This window comes from Panthera pardus, unplaced genomic scaffold (assembly GCF_024362965.1).
Source record: "Panthera pardus isolate Hobbes unplaced genomic scaffold, ASM2436296v1 HiC_scaffold_13, whole genome shotgun sequence".
NCBI lineage: Eukaryota > Metazoa > Chordata > Mammalia > Carnivora > Felidae > Panthera > Panthera pardus.
In genome coordinates, this window is record NW_026526688.1 from 135,636,095 (window position 1) to 135,655,296 (window position 19,202).

The 19,202-nt window shown below is 39.0% G+C and overlaps 1 protein-coding gene across 1 annotated transcript in view; it reads right to left on the reverse strand.

The window, feature by feature from the left end:
• CDS1 (CDP-diacylglycerol synthase 1) overlaps positions 1–19,202 on the reverse strand; it is a 70,860-nt gene that overhangs the window by 33,360 nt on the left and 18,298 nt on the right. The window contains exons 3-5 of the mRNA XM_019465451.2: positions 12,429–12,525; positions 5,711–5,808; positions 2,519–2,658 (exon numbers count right to left, since the gene is read on the reverse strand). Coding sequence (XP_019320996.1) covers positions 2,519–2,658; positions 5,711–5,808; positions 12,429–12,525 — 335 coding nt within the window. The remainder of the gene's footprint in view (positions 1–2,518; positions 2,659–5,710; positions 5,809–12,428; positions 12,526–19,202) is intronic.

Consider the following 19,202-nt stretch of genomic DNA (forward strand, 5'->3'; position numbering starts at 1 on the left):
AGTTGTATTAAGAATGGAAATATACAGGGGTGCCTGGGTGGCGGAGTCGGTTAAGCGTCCGACTTCAGCTCAGGTCACGATCTCGCGGTCCGTGAGTTTGAGCCCCGCGTCAGGCTCTGGGCTGATGGCTCAGAGCCTGGAGCCTGCTTCCGATTCTGTGTCTCCTTCTCTCTCTGCCCCTCCCCCCTTCATGCTCTGTCTCTCTCTGTCTCAAAAATAAATAAACGTCAAAAAATTTTTTTTAAAAATAAAAAAAAAATAAAAAATAAAAAGAATGGAAATGTATGGGCTCTGTGCTGACATACACTGATACAAATGATTTCTATTTTCATTAATCATCATTTTGTTATTCAGTAATTACAAGACTGATATTATGAAATAATGTGAATTTGTTGGATTCAGCAGCAGAAGCCACTGCCGACACTTTTTGCTAATATTGTTTTTAAAATTTAAAATACCAATAAAGTCTTGCCAGTCTAAATACAAAGTAAAAAGGCACTGTATTCTTTGCTCTTGTAGCAGTAAAGAATCTATCCCCAAATGCAACTTACATTTAACAGTGTAAATCAAATCTGTTAGTTTGATAAGTGAGATAAACTACTCAAAGTTCCTACCAAGAAAAAAATGTCACAAATGTGCTTTGGTAAACGTAGAATCGGAGTCAATGTTTTTCTATCCAAATTCTACCTGTTTTCAGTCACCATTAATTTCTCTATTACCATGATTCTTGGAAACTGATTCGAATTTAAAATTGAATGACTACCTAAAATGAGTAATTTCTCTTGCCCATGAAAGAAAAGAAATGCTTTTCAATATCCTCTTTCAGGCATGTACTTTCTTTAGATGTATCAGTAACAATTTTTAAAAATAAAGTAACAGAAAACTGGACTAAGCAAAAACAAACAAACCCACCAAAAAAACCCCTGAATGTAAAAGAGTAATAAAACTCTTTAGAAAATGTAGGTTCCTCCCATCCCAAAAATGATTCTCTAACAACCACTATTCTCATTTCAGACTGTTTCACTTTCTGGGTTTCTAGATCCAGAAACAAAATCAAGTCCAGGGTCTGAAGAAGGCTTTATTAAATCAAGAGCATCATGCAGAACAGCACAAAAACTGAATACAATGACATACTTCTAAAGGACTGGACGTACTTCTCCATACACTCTTCATATTTCTAGTTTAATGAGAAATGAAGAGTCATCCGTATTGTATTCAGTTTCCAAAACTGTGCTAATAAGAAAAGAATTTATTGAAAAACTTGTAAGAGCTAAAGTAAAAACTCAAAGTTCATATCCTCCTTTAAGAAGAAAGTAATGACAACAACAAATATTTAAATAGTGCCAGGTATCGTTCTAAGTGCTTTACAAAGAAATTGAAGTACAGATAAATTAATTAAATTTCCCAATGTTTATTTAGCTAGTAAGTAGTAGAGCCAAGACTCACACTGGCAAGCTGACTTTTAAAAAGTACATATCTGGGGCGCCTGGGTGGCTCAGTTGGCTGAGCATCTGACTTTGGCTCAGGTCACATGATCTCACGTTTTGCAAGTTCGAGCCCCTGCGTAGGGCTCTGTGCTCACAGCTCAGAGCCTGGAACTTGCTTCGGGTTCTGTGTCTTCCTCCCTCTCTGCCTCTTTCCCACTCACACTCTGTCCCTCTTGAAACTAAATAGACATTAAAAAAAATTGTTTTGGGGCGCCTGGGTGGCTCAGTCGGTTGGGCGTCCGACTTCAGCTCAGGTCATGATCTCGCGGTCTGTGAGTTCAAGCCCCGCATCGGGCTCTGTGCTGACAGCTCAGAGCCTGGAGCCTGTTTCGGATTCTGTGTCTCCCTCTCTCTGCCCCTCCCCCGTTCATGCTCTGTCTCTCTCTGTCTCAAAAATAAATAAATGTTAAAAAAAATTGTTTTAATAAAAATAAAAAGTATGTATCTAAATCAAGTTTTTAGAATTTTTTTATGATTGATTAACTTTTATTAAAGAAATATCTGTTAATTCTAATTTTATCCTAGTATCTAATTCTTAATCTAAAATCTTAAAAACAAATGGTACAGTGTACTATAAACAAATATGTATATATCATATATATCATATATATATATATATATCATGATATATATGATATATACATGTACAGAAAGAATATATAATAAACCATGTCAGTAAAACTAAATACCACAATACTATATAAATAAAGCAATATATATGTAAAAGTTTCTTTGTAAATCATACTTGGTTAACAATCAATCCATGTATTTAAAAGTTTACTACAATTTCCAAAGAAAATTTTCAAATATGTGGAGTATTAAGCAAGTAGGTCCTTTTTTAAATCACCATGAAGGAGTAATTGCTGTTTAAGACCATGATGAAAGCAACAGCTTTTTATACATGGAACAAATAAAAATGGAACTGGATTAAAATGTAACAAATAGAAGATGTCATAAATTCAAATAATGTTAAGTAAAAATAAGCATGTAATATATATCAGCTACATACCAATACGGACTATTTTCCTTACCTGCCAGATAGAGGGCAAATGATATAAATCTATGGTAGCGAATGAGGAACTGAAGTTGCTCTTCTCTTTGAACAAATGTAGCAAAATAATCGGCTACGGTCTCTCCATAGAAAAAGTAGTTTACACACAGTAGAAAGTACCTATAATTGAAACACAATTAGCTTTTTCATATTTGAAGCCTTTTTTTCCCTCTCAAACTCAGCAAAACTATTCTCTATATTTTGATGATGTCACAAAGATCAAAAACTAAGTTCAGGACACAGGTTCAGGATATTCCACCAAAACATTTTTTTCCTCTTTTAAACTTAATTTCAAATGTGTCAGTCAACAAAAGTTTACTGAATACAGCTCACGCCTCTACTGAGCTCAAAATCTAGTGCCAGAGATTGGGAAACAATGTAAAAAATACTATGCATACCCAAATACACACACACACGCGCGCGCGCGTGTGCATGCAGATAAACACACACACATGCACGCAGATACACACACACACACACAGTATTTTATAATGAAAATCCACTTTCAACTATTCACAGCTCTAAAGTTTTTTAATAGTGGAGATTCTAAGCCAAATTCCCACCTGCCGTGAGGAGGAAATCAATAGGGAAAGCAGGAAGAGGCAATTCAACCTCTGACCCATCCTCACTGCATTACGCATATTGGTGTCTTTCTCCCCCTCCTCCATGTTCCAGATGGACTCCAGATGCACACGGATTCTTTTTTTTAATTTTAATGTTTTTTCATTTTTTGAGAGAAAGATGGAGACAGAGTGCAAGGCGGGTAGGGGCAGAGAGGGAGAGACAGAATTTGAAGCAGTCTCCAGGCTCTGAGCTGTCAGCACAGAGCCCGACGCGTGGCTCAAACCCACTAACTGCAAGATCGTGACCTGAGCAGAAGTTGGATTCTTAACCGACTGAGTCACCCAGGCGCCCCCAGTTGCACAGTGATTCTTAAGAGGAAGTAGTGGGGGATAGAAGCAGGCAGCAGGTAAAAATCTCTAAGAGAAACTTTTTTTTTTAACGTTCATTTATTTTTGAGAGAGACAGACAGACAGAGCATCAGCAGGGGAGGAGCAGAGAGAGAGAGACGCAGAATCTGAAGCAGGCTCCAGGCTCTGAGCTGTCAGCACAGAGCCTGACGTGGGGCTCAAACTCACAAACCGTGAGATCATGACCTGAGCCGAAGCTGGATGCTTAACTGACTGACCCAGGCAGCCCTCTAAGAGAAACTTCTTAAAACTGCGTAAATCACCTGTCCCTCCACCCAATTCTGATATATCCCTTCCCCCCAGGGAAAGGAGAACCCATGAGAATTGACTGATGGCACTTGTGTGAGCCAGGAAAGAAGGCTGGGAAGCACCGCTTCAGAGTTCCTCCGTGCCTCATCCTTTGAAGGGCAGAGTCCTACTCGGCCAGGAGAGCAGAGGAGGAAAGGAGCGATTTCCCTCTGGTCCTCATGGATGGAATTAGACCCCACAGTTTTCAAAGTAAAGTACTGTATTCCCATTTCTATCAGCTGCATTACCATTTTTCTATTCTCCTACAATGGAAACTGTCTTTGACTCCTCCATAAAGCTATCAAGGCCTGCCCTAGTCCACCAATCCAACTTTCCCCCCACTATTCTGCTCAAGAAGGCCAGGAATGTCTTTGCCTCTGTGGCACGTTCCTCCTAGTCCCTCATCTAGAACTTGATAGGTGATGCTTCCCCACTGCGGAGCACTCTTCTCTATCCAAAACTTGTCTTTATTTCAAGTGATAGTTTGTTTCTCACCTTCTCCATAAAGACTTCTGCAATCACTGGAGCCCATCCTGACCTATGTCTTTTTTTCTTAGAATTGATCAATCCTGCATGGTTTAGCATTTAATTTTTCTCCAACTACTTAATCTAACATTTCCCATATATTTTGCCCTTCGTGAAAAAACTTGCCATAAGGAAAAATTAGAAACTATTTTTTGACTACTCTAAACCCCAAAGGTGATACATTTGTTTTCTTAAGACACTGGACCCTCTCGCTGATACTAATCAAACAGCTATATTCAAAGGCATGGTCAATTAAGTTCATTATGAACTATTATATTATCATGTTTCCTTCCTGGTCAAGGTCTTGATAATTGAGAATTATAACTGAAAAGTTATAAAAAGATATATTAAACTTTAAATATTAAAATCGCATGCCTTTTTTTAAACTAAGTTTTACATGCATGGTTCATACACAGTATTTCAAGTGCTGGTAACTGCTGGTGCTATTTACAAGACTGCCTTACACACTGCCCCTCAGAGAGTATTACTCTTCTCTCTAACAACCCTCCCAGTAGCAGGTCACCAGCCTGGGGCCTGAAGACAAGATCAAACCAGGAACAACAAAGGGAGGAGCTGTCTCTCCTCTAACTGCCCCCAGGGCCTACAAGGAGGTGGGCCAGCTTTGCAGTAGTGGGGAAGGAAGGGTAGGGGGGGACAGACATTCATCATGGGCTTTCTTCCCCATGAATAAACCACTGACCACTCAACAAAACAGAAAACTCACAACTATTTTCATATCTCATCTTTCACTCTCTGCAGAAATAATCTAATTCTGTGTGTGGTCTCATTTCAACTGAGGCAAAAGAAAGCAAAAGATTACACATATTTCTAACATTTTACAAAACGAAACTTTATTAAAATTATAATTATGAAGGATATAAAAAGGTGTCCAATACAATGTTTTTTAAAGAGGACAACAGCGCAGGGGCACCTGGGTGGCTCAGTTGGTTAAGTCCGACTTCAGCTGAGGACATTATTGCACAGTTTGTGACTTCAAGTCCCACACTGGGCTCTCTGCTGTCAGTGCAAAGCCTGTTTGGATCCTCTGTCTCCCTCTCTCTCTGCCCCTCCCCAGTTCTCACACACTCTCTCTCTCAAAAATAAACATTAAAAAATGTTTAAAAAAAAGAGGTCAATAGTGTATACATTCAAATATAAAGTATCTCTACAAAGACTGAAAGATGACATATGAAAATAGTAGTGTTAGAAAAGGAGAGTTAAAGGTGATTTTCTTCTTATCAAAATCCAATTGCATTATTTTTATTTACCTTTCTCCAAAAATCAATCTAGAAGGTCAACTGTGTGATACTGACTCATCAGGGTGCTTCCTTTAAAAACTTTAGAAAAGAACCAGATTTTCACATCTGAAACAGTTTTAAATTACTTACCAGCTCAATGTTCTAAACCATGGCAGGTCATAAGAACGATAGACTCTATAACCTATAGTGATAATTTCATGGAAGCATTTCACTTGGATGCCTAGTACCTGAAACCAAGAGAACACATTAACATACATTTCTTAGTGTTTACATTTGTGCTTAATCATTTAATAAGTCATTTCTTATGTCATGTGTGTTTAAAAAAATCTTTAGCCTGCCCAGTTTTAATTATTCTAAATGTCAGTAGCAAAAATTCAGTAAGTCAATGTCTATAAAATCAAGCGATATTTCAAAGGGGCAAGCAAATGAAAGTTTATCCAAAACGTGAAAGCTCCATCCTAGGGTGGGAGGTCGCAGTGTAGCTTAAAGTTTGAGGGATACAGTCTTGTTGGTCATGGTTGATTAGGCTTTATCTCTCATTACTACTTCATTTCTTGAGTTCATCAGTACTAAGATGGACAATCTTTTCGTCCATTTTGTTTCTTGAGTTACCCTAGGAAAAGTATCATATGTGGAAGTTTGCATTTACTGATTTACTTAGAGAGCCCGTGCATGGGGGGGGGGGGGGGGGGGGGGGGGGCAGAGAGAGAGAATCCCAAACAGGTTCCGCACCGTCAGTGCAGAGCCTAATGTGGCTCTAATTCATGAACTGTGAGATCATGACCTGAGCCAAAATCAAGAGTCAGATGGTTAACCAACTGAGCTACCCAGGCGCCCCTGTATATATTTATTTTTAACCATACATCCTGGTATGCCTTCCAAGGATAAAGACACGGTCAAAACAAATGACTGTAATTAAAACATCTTCACCCTGTCACCCAGCAGGGTTTGGGCATGGTCTTTTCATTCTTCCAGCCGTGGCAACTCTCACATAGCCAGCTGCATATCTGTCTGATACATCTAAGTGGAGTTACACTGGCAAATTATAAATAGCCTTCTACATTTGCAGCCACTTCACCCGGTCAATTTATTCTATGCAATTCTGTTTGCACAGTGTTCTTTATACATTCCTAACAAATTGTTTTATATTTATGAATCCTTTTTTGATGGTCTACTTAGTAGTCCTTCAAACTGTTGTATCCACCAACTTAGGTACAGGTAATCCCTGAGGATGCAGCATCATATCTAATGCTTGGTTTAAGTCAATTCCAAGACTCGAAAAACAAGTGGCAAGTTGAACACTTATTACCACGAGCTAAGAGATTAAAATCTTTATGAGTATAGCAGACTTCTTCAGCCTCTGGAGAGTATACTCAAGGGCTTGGTCTTGTACAGCCTGCAAGCTAAGAATGGATATTTTTTTTTTAAGTTAAAAACAAAAACTAAAAATGATGTTACAGAGAAATATGTGGTTCCTTAAAGCCTAAAATATTTTTACCTGTTTCTATACTCAAAAAGCTTACCAAACTCTGCCCAAGAATATACTTGGGTATTTCCTTTTAAGCTCCCCCAAAATCAGCTTTCCCAAACCTACTGTTCAGGATATTCTTAAGCTATATTTCTCCATTATACCTATTATGTCCAATCACATACTTAAAGCAATTGTGTCCCCTCAGCTATGTGCTAAGAAAATATTAGGTCAAACTACTATAAATAGTTATTTTAAGAAGAAGTCATTAATGTTTTATAATATAAAGACAAGAAGAAATTCAAATATCGTCCTTCAATAAGCTTTGAATGTGTCAAAAGTTATTTTTTTTAAATAATCACAAAATGAGGACAATGCTAGGTGTTAAAATAAAATGGCAAAGCCTGTACTATTTATAGAACCAAGGGCTTTTAAAATATCAAATGCACTGATGCAATTTCTATTTGCTAAATGAACACATTTGCTCAAGAACAACCATTAGCACTATACATGGTATTTTACTGAGAGGAAATAAAACTACTTTTAATAGCACACACATACATATTTATATGATTGTCAATTACAGTTTGCAAGTAGAATCAATTTAGAGCCGCTGGGAAAACAGAAAACAGGGGGTTCACAACAGTACAGCTAAAATCCTTAAAATATATGTGTATCTTCCAGGCTGGGTGATCACCCAGAAACTGATATTCCAGGTCACCAATACTGGTAGCCGTGCACACTGGCAGGACTCTGTTGCCTCAATAAATGTTTTAAGAGCCTTAACAACAACCACCAATATTTAAATGCCTACTCTGCTAGTTACTGAGGATTCAGAGAAATAATACAGGACATCTGTCCTCAGAGAGGCATAGTTTGTCAAGGAGGACACAAATGGCTACAACGCCACGTGGAAACTGCCACATGGATATAAGCATGGGCAAACAAAACGGGGGGGGGGGGTGGGTAGAGTTGGGCCACAGTTGGGACAGAGGAGAAAGATATACAGAATCACATATATGGGAGAAGACAAGGCATGTTAGGGAACTACAAGTATTTCAGAGTTGCCTACTCACAGAGATGGGGGTGAGAAGCAGAGAGAGACAAGAAGCACAGCAAACAGTACAAAGGACTACACGTGATCAGATGTGTGTGTCTGGGGCCAGGAGAGGTGGAAAGAACAGACTGGAGAGGCAGCAAGAGTAGAGAGACAGTAAGGCAGGCAAGATGCCACCATCCAGTTGAGTGTAGATGAACCTCTAACTGGGCCAGCGGCAGGGAAGTGGAGTACAAGGAATAAGACATTGAGGGAGCATAACTGGTTGGATTTGGTGGCTGAGGAAATGGGGGGTGGGGGGCGGCTAAGGGAGTCAGAGGAACACAGAATAACACCAGAGAAGGCTTTTGGGAAAGGAGACATATTTATGCAGAATGGATGGGGATGGAAGGGAAGTTCAGATTTGGATATGTTGAATTTGAACTATGGTATTTATGGGTTATCCAAATAAAAATGCCTATTTTCACTTTGGGAATCTATTCAAAGAAAATAATCCTGCATATGAAAAAGCTTTACATTCTATTATGTTCAGGATAGTGTTATTCACCATAGAGAAAACCAAAACATAACCCGAATGTCTGAAAATAACACAGCGGTTCAAATAACTTATGATACATTCCATTCCATTCAGTCAAGGAATGTATTAAAGTTGATGGTTGTAAAGACGGAGCAACACAAAACACTTGATAAAATACTTAGTTTAAAAGAGCGGGATACAAAATTCTAGTCATGTTATGATTACAACCATGATTTTTAAAACATAAAAGAAAAAAAGGACTAAAAGAAAATATATCAAATAGTATTAATTGAGTTTTGGTAGTTGATGATAGGGCTAGGGGTGATTTTCAAAAAATTAACAATTTCCTGAAGTAATTTTAACACACTTTTATAACTCTCACAACGGAAAAAAAAAAAAAAAAACTACTTAAAACTAAATTATATATGTGAATTAAAACTTACTATAGGAGTTTCCAAGAAGGTGAAGGTGAGAACCTCTTACACTATCTGCCTTTAAATCAAAGTATGCTTTAGTAATTCCATCACCTAGAAAGTGTGATTCCAGGGTGCCTGGGTGGTTCAGTCGGTTAAGCATCCGACTTTGGCTCAGATCATGATCTCATAGTTCATGGGTTAGAGCCCCGCGTCGGGCTCTGTGCTGACAGCTCAGAGCCTGGAGCCTGCTTCGGATTCTGTTTCCCACTCTCTCTGCCCTTCTCCCACTCAAGCTTGGTCTCTCTCTCTGTCTCCCCTTCTCTCAGAAATAAATAAACCTAAAAAAAGTTTTTTAAAAAAGTGTGATTGCAAGCTACGAATGCAACATGTAAGCGCTATAAATAGAAGATTGAAGAAAAAAGTTCCTGTATGATTCCGTCTTAAAGTAGTAGCTATCATTTGGTAGAAATAAGTTTTTAATAAAATTCTCTTGAATCAATCATTTACGAGTGCTGATATTGTAGGGCAAATGCAAGCCTCTCAAAATATAAATGACCTAGTTAGGGATATGAGCATAAGTAAGACTTGAAATCACATAAAAGTAGTATCACAATTGAGTACCAACAGTGTGTGCATATGTGTATATCCACCCATATTTCCTTAATATACGTATCATAAATACAACATGTGTATGTATGCATGGTACATGTGTGCATGCATTACAATAAACCTAAGTAAGAGCAGTAACAGTTCAAATCTACTTAACTCGATCTTTAATATTCTTCTGATTAAGCTCACCAATGAAACAGAACTCATATTAAAATGGTATTTTCCTTTCATAACAGAAAATATAAACAAGAAAGCTCAAGTACTTTAGGTATGCTTATGATTCTCTTTTAAAAAACCAAAATCCAAATATGCAAGGATATCTTTAAAGGTGTTTTGAATTTTCTCATAAAAGGGTGCTTGAAAATTAGTCTCTATCTGCAAATTCTGGCCCAAGTTACCACACCAAATGGTTTAGTTTGGAGAACAATGTAACTTACTCACAGAGAGCCCACCAGACCAGCCTGTGTCCATGTATCAAGGATGCTGGTGCTTTACAATGTCTTAGATCAAAATTACCTCCTAAAGGGGAATAATAATTTAAATGATCTTTAATATTTCCAATGGCTCCCCAATCCTTTACAAATAAATCCTAAACTTCTTCACACAGTATTGCAAGGCCCTCTAGCATCTGATCTCCAATTATTTTTCCAAGTTCAAAGGCCCTATGCTCCAGGAAAAAGACATCATTTGCCTTTTCCTGACACATCTAGCCATTTGGACCTTTACTCTCGGTGCTCACTCCACCCTGGCAGACCCTCAAGGTCTGATGAAAGGTCCCTTCATCCACAAAGCCTTACCAAGCTGTCAGCTATCACCCAATCCCTTTGTCCCCTGGCCCATCACTCAGCGCACAGCACTGAGAAGTGCTCTGTACCCACTCACTCCTGAAAGGCCCAAACTCACTGGCACTCACAACCCTCCATAGGTGCACACTGAGAAGAAAAGAAGTGGGCCCTTCCCTGGAGTCACACTGGGACCGTGCTCACACCGGCCTACCTGGTTTTTAGACTCAGCATCTTCTGGCCTCACATTAAAGAGGTCCTATGCACTATCCACTGTTTTTCTGTGAGAAAAAGTTCTTTACGATGTCAGCAAAAACAGAACAGAGAAGGTGATTTCTTATTCACTCCTGTTACCTTGATACCCCCAAGGAAGTACAAAATTAATGAGGGAACAGAAAGAAAGTGAAAGGGCTTGATGGTCAGGAGTTGATGGGATTTTTTTCCCCAATCATGTCTGATTTCACTTCAAAACTTATTTATTCTTTTATAGACTGAAAGGAAAACCGTATCATATTGCCCATGCCTATCACTAGGAATAGGACTGGGCATGGAGGGGAGCAGACAGGTTGGAGCAGCCAGAGAGCGAGGTGGTAAGGGTGAGAGAGGCTCAGCTAAAGGAGATGAGATGAAAAAGAAACAACAAAAAAGAGGGACACTGTGCCTATCCCTGAGAGCAAGGCTCTCCCTGTGCTAAACACACTCAGCACCCTCAAGTGCTTGATGAATCTATTAAACAAACGCAGGTCTCCTTCCCACTCCCACCACTTCCAAATGTTTCACGCTTCTTTGGATATCAAGGCTTTCATAAACAGGAATCCTCTGCTGTGACACTCCTGTCCCCAAGCTCCCCCTTTACCCCCCACCTGTTCAAACTTTAAACTGCAGCACACGTGCTAGACAGGATGCCTCTGGAAAGTCTTCCAGATCCCCCCTTGCTCTCACAGCACCCTATCCTATATAAATATATTCTCTCTATATGTATATTTGGGCGAGAACGCACGTGCACAAGCAGAGGAGAGGGGTAGACAAGGAGAATCTCAAGCACGCTCCACGCTCAGCGTGGAGCGCAAAGCAGGGCTCGTTCCACAACCCTGGGAACACGACCTGAGCAGAAACCAAGAGTCAGACGCTCAACCGACTGAGCCACCCAGGTGCCCCTGTAATTATATTTCTGATCAGTTCTTTGAAGCACAGATAGTAAACTCCCCAGGGAAGAGACATGTGTGCTTTTCTCAGCACTGCTGTATCATACCCCAGAAGCAGCACAATGCCTGGCACATAGCAGGCATCTTGGGAGCATTTACTAAACGAATGATTTAAAATCTTAAAATACTTGTCTGGCTTCATGACTTGTTGGACTTCCCATACACAACAAAATCCCACACTCCCAAAATGGCTTCTGTTCACCTCTCTGGTCTCATCCCTAGACACCCTCCAAAGGCACCAGTTGCAAATCCCCCAACGAACCACACTCTCTCATTACCCCCATGTCTTGCTTATGATATCCCCACCTTGGAAGGCCCTCTCCTGTCCAGCCCCTTCTTCAGGGTTTAACTTTGGCATAAACTCTTCTGGAAGTCCTCTCTGCTCTCTTTCAGGCTGGTTTAGATCTCCCAAAAAGTTACCCACTTATTTACTATACTATTTATTCATATGGTTACTTATATATCTCTGCCATTAGATTGAATTCTTTCAAGTTAGGGATCTAGCTAATAGTCCCATATGATGATGTCATGAGTGTGTGAAGTCGTTAGCAATCTCTAATACTATGTATTACATATATTTGATCTCTGCTGAGTGAATACACTGAATGGCCATTTTGCAAACAGGAAAGGTTGGTCCAGATAATTTCATGAAGAAGAAAATGCTTAAGGGAAATAAATTTGTTGTTACCAAATCTTGAACTACTTTATTTTTTATGACATGTTCAAATTACTTCAATCATATCAGTGCTGAAAAACAAAGCAAGAGATACTTGGAAAAATGTAAAACACTTACAAGAAGCATCAGCATAAAGGATCCCATATAGATGATCAGGAAAAACAATGAAATCATAGTTAGAGTAAGAATTCCACGAATCCACCAGTTTTTCCACCTATAAAGAAAATGTTTATAAAGTTAGTATTTAATGTATTTTTTGTGTGGTTTCAGTATTATCAGACTTTCATATTTTCCCTAACTATACTTTAAGAATCCCTTGCTTCAGGGCACCTGGGTGGCTCAGTTGGTCGAGGATTCAACTTCGGCTCAGGTCATGATCTCAGTTTGGTTCATGAGTTCAAGCCCCATTTTGGGTTCTCTGCTGTCAGTGCAGAGCCCACTTCAGATCCTTTGCTCCCCTCTCTCTGCCCCTCCCTGACTTGCACTCTCTCAAAAATAAATAAAATATTTAAAAAAAAAAGAATCCCTTACTTCACCTGTAGTAACAACAAAAACAAAAATCTAACCAACAGCATTTGTTCACTCGCTCAGAGCTAAATTAAGTGTAAAATTATGTTAGCCAAAGAAAGAAACTAATTTTTGTTCAGTGTGAATGAGGATGAATCACTAGGCTAGGAAGTGAGGTGGTCAATGTGGATATGTGCACACCCCACCAGGGTCATTCAGAAGGGAAGAAGGCAGGTGCAAAAAGCCCTCTGTAAAGATGATCTATCCTTCTCTCCCTCCAAATAAACAAAAAAACTTAAAAAACACTTTTTTAAGGGGTGTCTATGTGGCTCAGCCGGTTAAGTGGCCAACTCTTGATCTTAGCTCAGGTCATGATCTCACAGTCTCTGAGTGTCAGCAACATGAGGTTCTGTGCTGACAGTGCAAGCCTGCTTGGGATTTTCTCTTCCTCCCTCTCTCTGCCCCTCCCCAGCGCATGCATGCACACACTTTCTCTCTCAAAATAATAAATAAACTTAAAAAAAAAAAACCATGATCTATCCTTTGGGGTGGTATATAAAAACAATGATTTTATTAAGGTGGTATAGACAGAGAACACAGACTTCCAATGAGAGAAAGTAAAGAAAGGATAATACAGAAGCACAACTACAGAGCACAGAAATCTCAGTGAAATGAAGAACGCAAGCAGGTCAGTCACTGAGGGCAAGGCCAGACAGATGATCACTTTCTCCTAGAGCTCTAAGTGTGCTGCTGGCTTTCTGCACTTAGACACAGAGTCTTAAAAGCACAACATTATTTCCTCATCGTTGGGCCTTTAATTGTTCCTTAGAGCAGGCCTTCCCTGTTGAATGTCTGGCTAGGCTGAGAACTCATCTCCCTCAATCCTCTCTGGCGGTTAGGAAGGGCCCGGGGTGCCCAACAGCCCTCCCCTCACACCCAGGACACTCACGTTTCACCCCCAGCATATTTGACAGATACTGTCACTATTTCTTTGGCCATGTCATGAAAAATGTCAGCAGCCACTGTGTAAAACCAAAAGGATTCTAATAACACCTATATATGGATGATATTTCTGAATCTAAAATTGTTTCCCCCTGCTTTTCTTCATTCTACACTCATTTTACATTATACTCACAGTAAAGTTTTAAGACTTTTCTTATGTCTATTAATTCAAATGGCAGCATTTAAATTATGATACAAGATACCTGGATTCATCTTAAAGGATAGTAGCATATATATATATACATACACACATATATGTACACACACACGCATGCACACACAGTGTTCTAAGCACAGGCTTTCATTCTCCTCTCTATAAAAAAATTAGCTGACTTCATCCATTTATCAAATATTGATTATATTCCCTGCTCTCACCAATCTTCCAGATATTTATTAAATATCCCTTTTATGAGGTCATTTCTGTACTCAAGGTCTAAAATGTCAACACCATTAAGTCCAAACTCTTTCACCTAACTTCCACGGTTTCTCATGAGGTGGTCACATTATACTTACACGACTTTCCTTCTCTCTGCTGTGTGATAAACTATGCGGCTCATAAATTTCTCACTAGACTCTCGGCTTTAGGACTGAACCGAAATGAGCAGAGAGTCAAAAACTGTTAGAGCTGAAAGGTTCCACTGAGTTTTATATACATAACTCTTTATGGATTAATGAATAGATTTGGGAACTGGGCTAGGTCACAGAGCTAGTCAAAGGTACATAATGGACCATAAACCAGTCTCTAATGATAACAGAGATAATGATAGTGATCCCGTCCTGTTTGCATGAAACCCAGAAGCGTATTTAGCTCTCCTGTATAACTGATCCTCAGAGTCAGAATTGTTGAGAACCCATAGAAGATGACAGACACTACATAAGTGTCACCAATCAGTGCCTAGGTGGATGTTGCCAATGTCCACATGTACCTCTGTTAGACGCCTCTGGCTTTGAACTTCAGAGGATGGTAGCTGCTGAGAACCAGAGATCTTAAACAGAAGACCTACTTTCTTCCTACCATCCAAAAGTTCCGTGATAACTGAAAACCTGAGCCATCAAGAAACATATTTCACCTAGTTATCTTTTATATACCTATTTCCCTTCCCAGAAAAATTCCCCTCCCCCAACAAGGTGAAAGACTAATTCTCTTAATTATTTTCACAGACTCCTCAAATCTCTCAAGAATACTTAATACAAAGAAAATAAAAGAACATACTTATACATATCCATGGATACAGTGACTGAAAGACATCTTTTAAGGGAGAACCACTGAATTCAAAACAGAGCACGATATGAGGGGAAAAAAAAAATCACTATTACCAAAAACCAGAGGAAAACCTGATTCTGAATTCAAATTATTGATTTCTTTTACCATGCTACAATGAGCACATTAGAGACAGCCTTGATTTCAGGTCCAAGTTATCACCTCACAATTGCTTTGGAAAAAGGAACTCAGAATCAATATAGGAGATTTTCATTCCAGTCCCATATCTCCAGAACTACATGAGCTAGAAATGAGGTTTCTAAAAAGTATATAATTCAGGAGTCTCTTTACAAGTGGTTATCTAAAGTTGTCATATACTTATTGTTCAAATCAGTTACGAGATGTACAATGTTTTACTGTCACTACAGATATTAAGTGGTTTTTATTTCAAAAGTAATGACGAGGTTTAAAAAAAAAAATATTTTCCTAGGGACACAAACATCATGAGTCATCAAGAACCTGGGCTGGCAAAACAGTTCACCTGAGCCAAGAATCAGTATACAGAGACACTCCTCAAGAATAAATAAGTACTTTGTGGGCCATCTGGCAAGAAAAGTTTTTGAGAAAGTCCATCTACCAGCCATTGGAGGTTGGACAGGAAGTGTGCAAGTTCTTGGAGAGAAGGAAAATGGCATGATACAGTACAAGAGCACCCAGTATAAGGCTATGCCTGTATGTTTCCTTGGTTTCTCAACCTCAGTGCTAATAACGTTGTGAGCCAGAGAATTCTTTGTTGTGAAGAGCTGTTCAGTGTACTATAGGATGTTTAACATCCTCCCCGGCCTCTACCCATTATCTGTTAGTAGTGCTATCTCTTGTGACAACCTAAAATGTCTCCAGTCAATGCACATGTCCACTTGTGCAGTTTCGGGTGAGGGGGAGCAGGGCATTGCCCCTGGATGAGATGATAGCTGAAGAAGAGCTTCACTAATGGACAGAATCAGACTTAACTGGTTAAGTGACTATTCATCTCCACAAGACCCACACACAGGTCAATTGGGACAATGTGCCAAGTGCCTAAAAACCTTCAGGCCTCTTCCAATTTCAACACCTTATGCTCTATTTAATATGATATATTAAAGCCTTAAAAATGAGCATAAATCTAGTGTTGCCTGGGTGGCTCAGTGGGTTAACCGTCCACCTTTGGCTCAGGTCATGATCTTGCAGTTCGTGGGTTTGAGCCCCTAGTTGGGCTCTGTGCTGACAGCTCAGAGCCTGGAGCCTGCTTCGGATCCTGTGTCTCCCTCTCTCTATGCCCCTCACCCGTTTGCACAGTCCCTCTCATTCTGAAAAATGAATAAACGTAAAAAAAAAAGAGCATAAATCTTAACATAGCTATAAAGAAAAATGTTTAATACAGAGTTGGTTTTAATTGTGAAAATCTGGACACAAGTTAAACGCCCAGCAATTTTAGTTTAGTTGAATAAACTGAACTACAGTCATACAAAGGAATATATCATGCAGTCATTAAAAAATTTAAGTCATTAAAAAAATGATATAGTTTCTAATACCACAGAATGAAAATGTAACCAGAAGGTAAGAAACAGTACAATGCTATTTTTATATTATACACCACACACACACACACACACACACACACACACAGAATACACACAACGCAGAAGAAAAAAAAACTTCAAAAAGTAAACATCACAATATTTTAGGTGTCAATGTTTTGGCAGGAAGATTACAAGAGTTTTTTTTTTCCCCCCTGCAATTCATGTAATTTTATAATGCAATTAATATTTTTAATTCTATGCATCTACAACTTCTAAATTTTTTCAAGACAGACCATTTTGGGTATTAGATTAAAAAGAGCCTAAAATGAATTAAGATAGAGTCTGAAACATTCATGTAACCTTTAGAGCAAAGTCTGAGAAGACTGAAACTTGTTATATATTACTTATTGTTCATTTTTTCAAACTAATTGTAATTTTTTTTTATTCATCTTTGAGATACAGAGCATGAGCGGGGAAGGGGCAGACAGAGGGAGACACAGAATCGGAAGCAGGCTCCAGGCTCCGAGCCGACAGCACAGAGCCTGACACAGGGCCTGAACTCACAAACTGTGAGATCGTGACCTGAGCCGAAGTCAGACGCTCAACCGACTGAGCCACCCAGGTGCCCCAAAACAAATTGTTTTATAAACAGAACACAATACCTAGGTTCATAATGTGGTTCTATCACTTACTGACTGCATGATCCTTGACATATAACATTTCTGTGCCTCAATTTCCTCATTTATAAAATAGGTCTATATAACTGAACCTGTTACAGGGTTGCTGTGAGAATAGTCAGTATGTGTAAAGTGCTTGGAGGAGTGCCTAGCACAGAGCATATGCTCAAGAAATAGCAGCTGCTATTATTTGCTATTGTTACTTTACACTAGGGAAAAACCCTTCAACATTAAGGAAAAATCTAATATAAATGACACACTAAAGAAATCATTCTTTAGAGGTATTTTTTTTTTATTTTTTAGAGAAAGTAAGAGAGAACAAGTGGGGGAGAGGGACAAAGTGGGGGACAGAGGAGGCAGGAGAGAGAGAGAGAGAATATCTTTTTTTTTTTTTTTTTTAACATTTATTCACTATTGACAGACAGAGAGAGACAGAGCATGAGCATGGGAGGGACAGAGAGAGAGGAAGACACAGAATCCAAAGCAGGCTCTTGGCTCCGAGCTGTCAGCACAGAGCTGGATGCAGGGCTCAAACCCACAAACCGTGAGATCATGACCTGAGCGGAAGTCAGATACTTAACCAACTGAGCCACCCAGGCGCCCCAAGAGAGAGAGAGAATATCTTAAGAATCTTAAGCAGGCTCCATGCTCAGTGCAGAGCCTGGCATGGGGATCAATTCAATAACCCTGGGATCATGACCTGAGCTGAAATCAAGAGTCAGATGCTAAACCTGACTGAGCCACCCAGGCGTCCCAGCATCATTTTTATATAACATCAGTATAAAAAAATTTCAGGGGCGCCTGGGTGGTTCAGTCAGTTAAGCGTCCAGGCTCAGGTCATGATCTCATGGTTTGTGGGTTCCAGCCCCGCATCGGGCTCTGTGCTGACAGTTCAGAGCTCAGAGCCTGGTTTGGATTCTGTGTCTCCCTCTCCCTCTCTCTCCACCCTTCCCCTACTTATGCTCTGTTTCTCAAATATAAACAAACGTTAAAAAGCTTTTAAAAATAATTTCAGAGTTGAAATAGACCTGATAAGATTTTAAAGCAAATGTATATGTGTGAATGAGGTCAGAAAAACTAGGATCAAGAACTATAAAAATAACAATCATGTTTTCAATAATGGACAGCAAAAAGTTATTCTATTGGTTAAAAAATATGAAAATTTGTTTGAATCAATTTATTCTAATATGGTTATCTCTTAGAAATTAAAAAACAGAAAAATTTGTATTACATTTATTAGATATGACTAACCAGTGTTTTTTGTTATGACTTACAGGTAGTAAAACCAATTTAGTAAGTCACAACTAGCCTTTTTGTTCCATAATATAGAACAGTATGAAAATAAATCAGAGGGTATCACACACAATAGCAAGAATTGCTTCATAACATTTTTGCAACAGTTAAAATATACATTTCTGTGTCTCTTGGGATGTGGTGTAAAATATGTCTTTTACTGTGTGTCACAGTCAAAAAGCTGGAAAAACACTGTTGTATACCAACATTTAAGATTTCACACATTAATCTGGATAAAGCTTACATTTATTTTGCTTTTGTAACTTTTATAATTCATATTACTAAAGTATACAACGGAGGGCAATATAAAAGTTGCTGAATCTTGATGGTGATCAAACATTAAAAAATATAGCAAACATAAAATGATAAAAGGGTTGTGGAGTTTGGGGTGATAATTTAAGCTCAGTAAAAGAAAAAGAATGACCTATTTATGTCTGGCATTTGAAAAACAGGGAACAGAGAATATGGAATTTTCTTTATTAGACGTTCCAATACCAAGAAAGGCTACCTGATGTGGTAAATGGATCAGCGGCTTGAGCAATCTGACAAAACTAGGACAAGAGTCTCGGGTCTACACCTTCCTAGCTCTGTAACCTTCATCAGATAACCTCTGAGATTTGGTTTTCTCACACTTCACAGGACTGTAAGGATT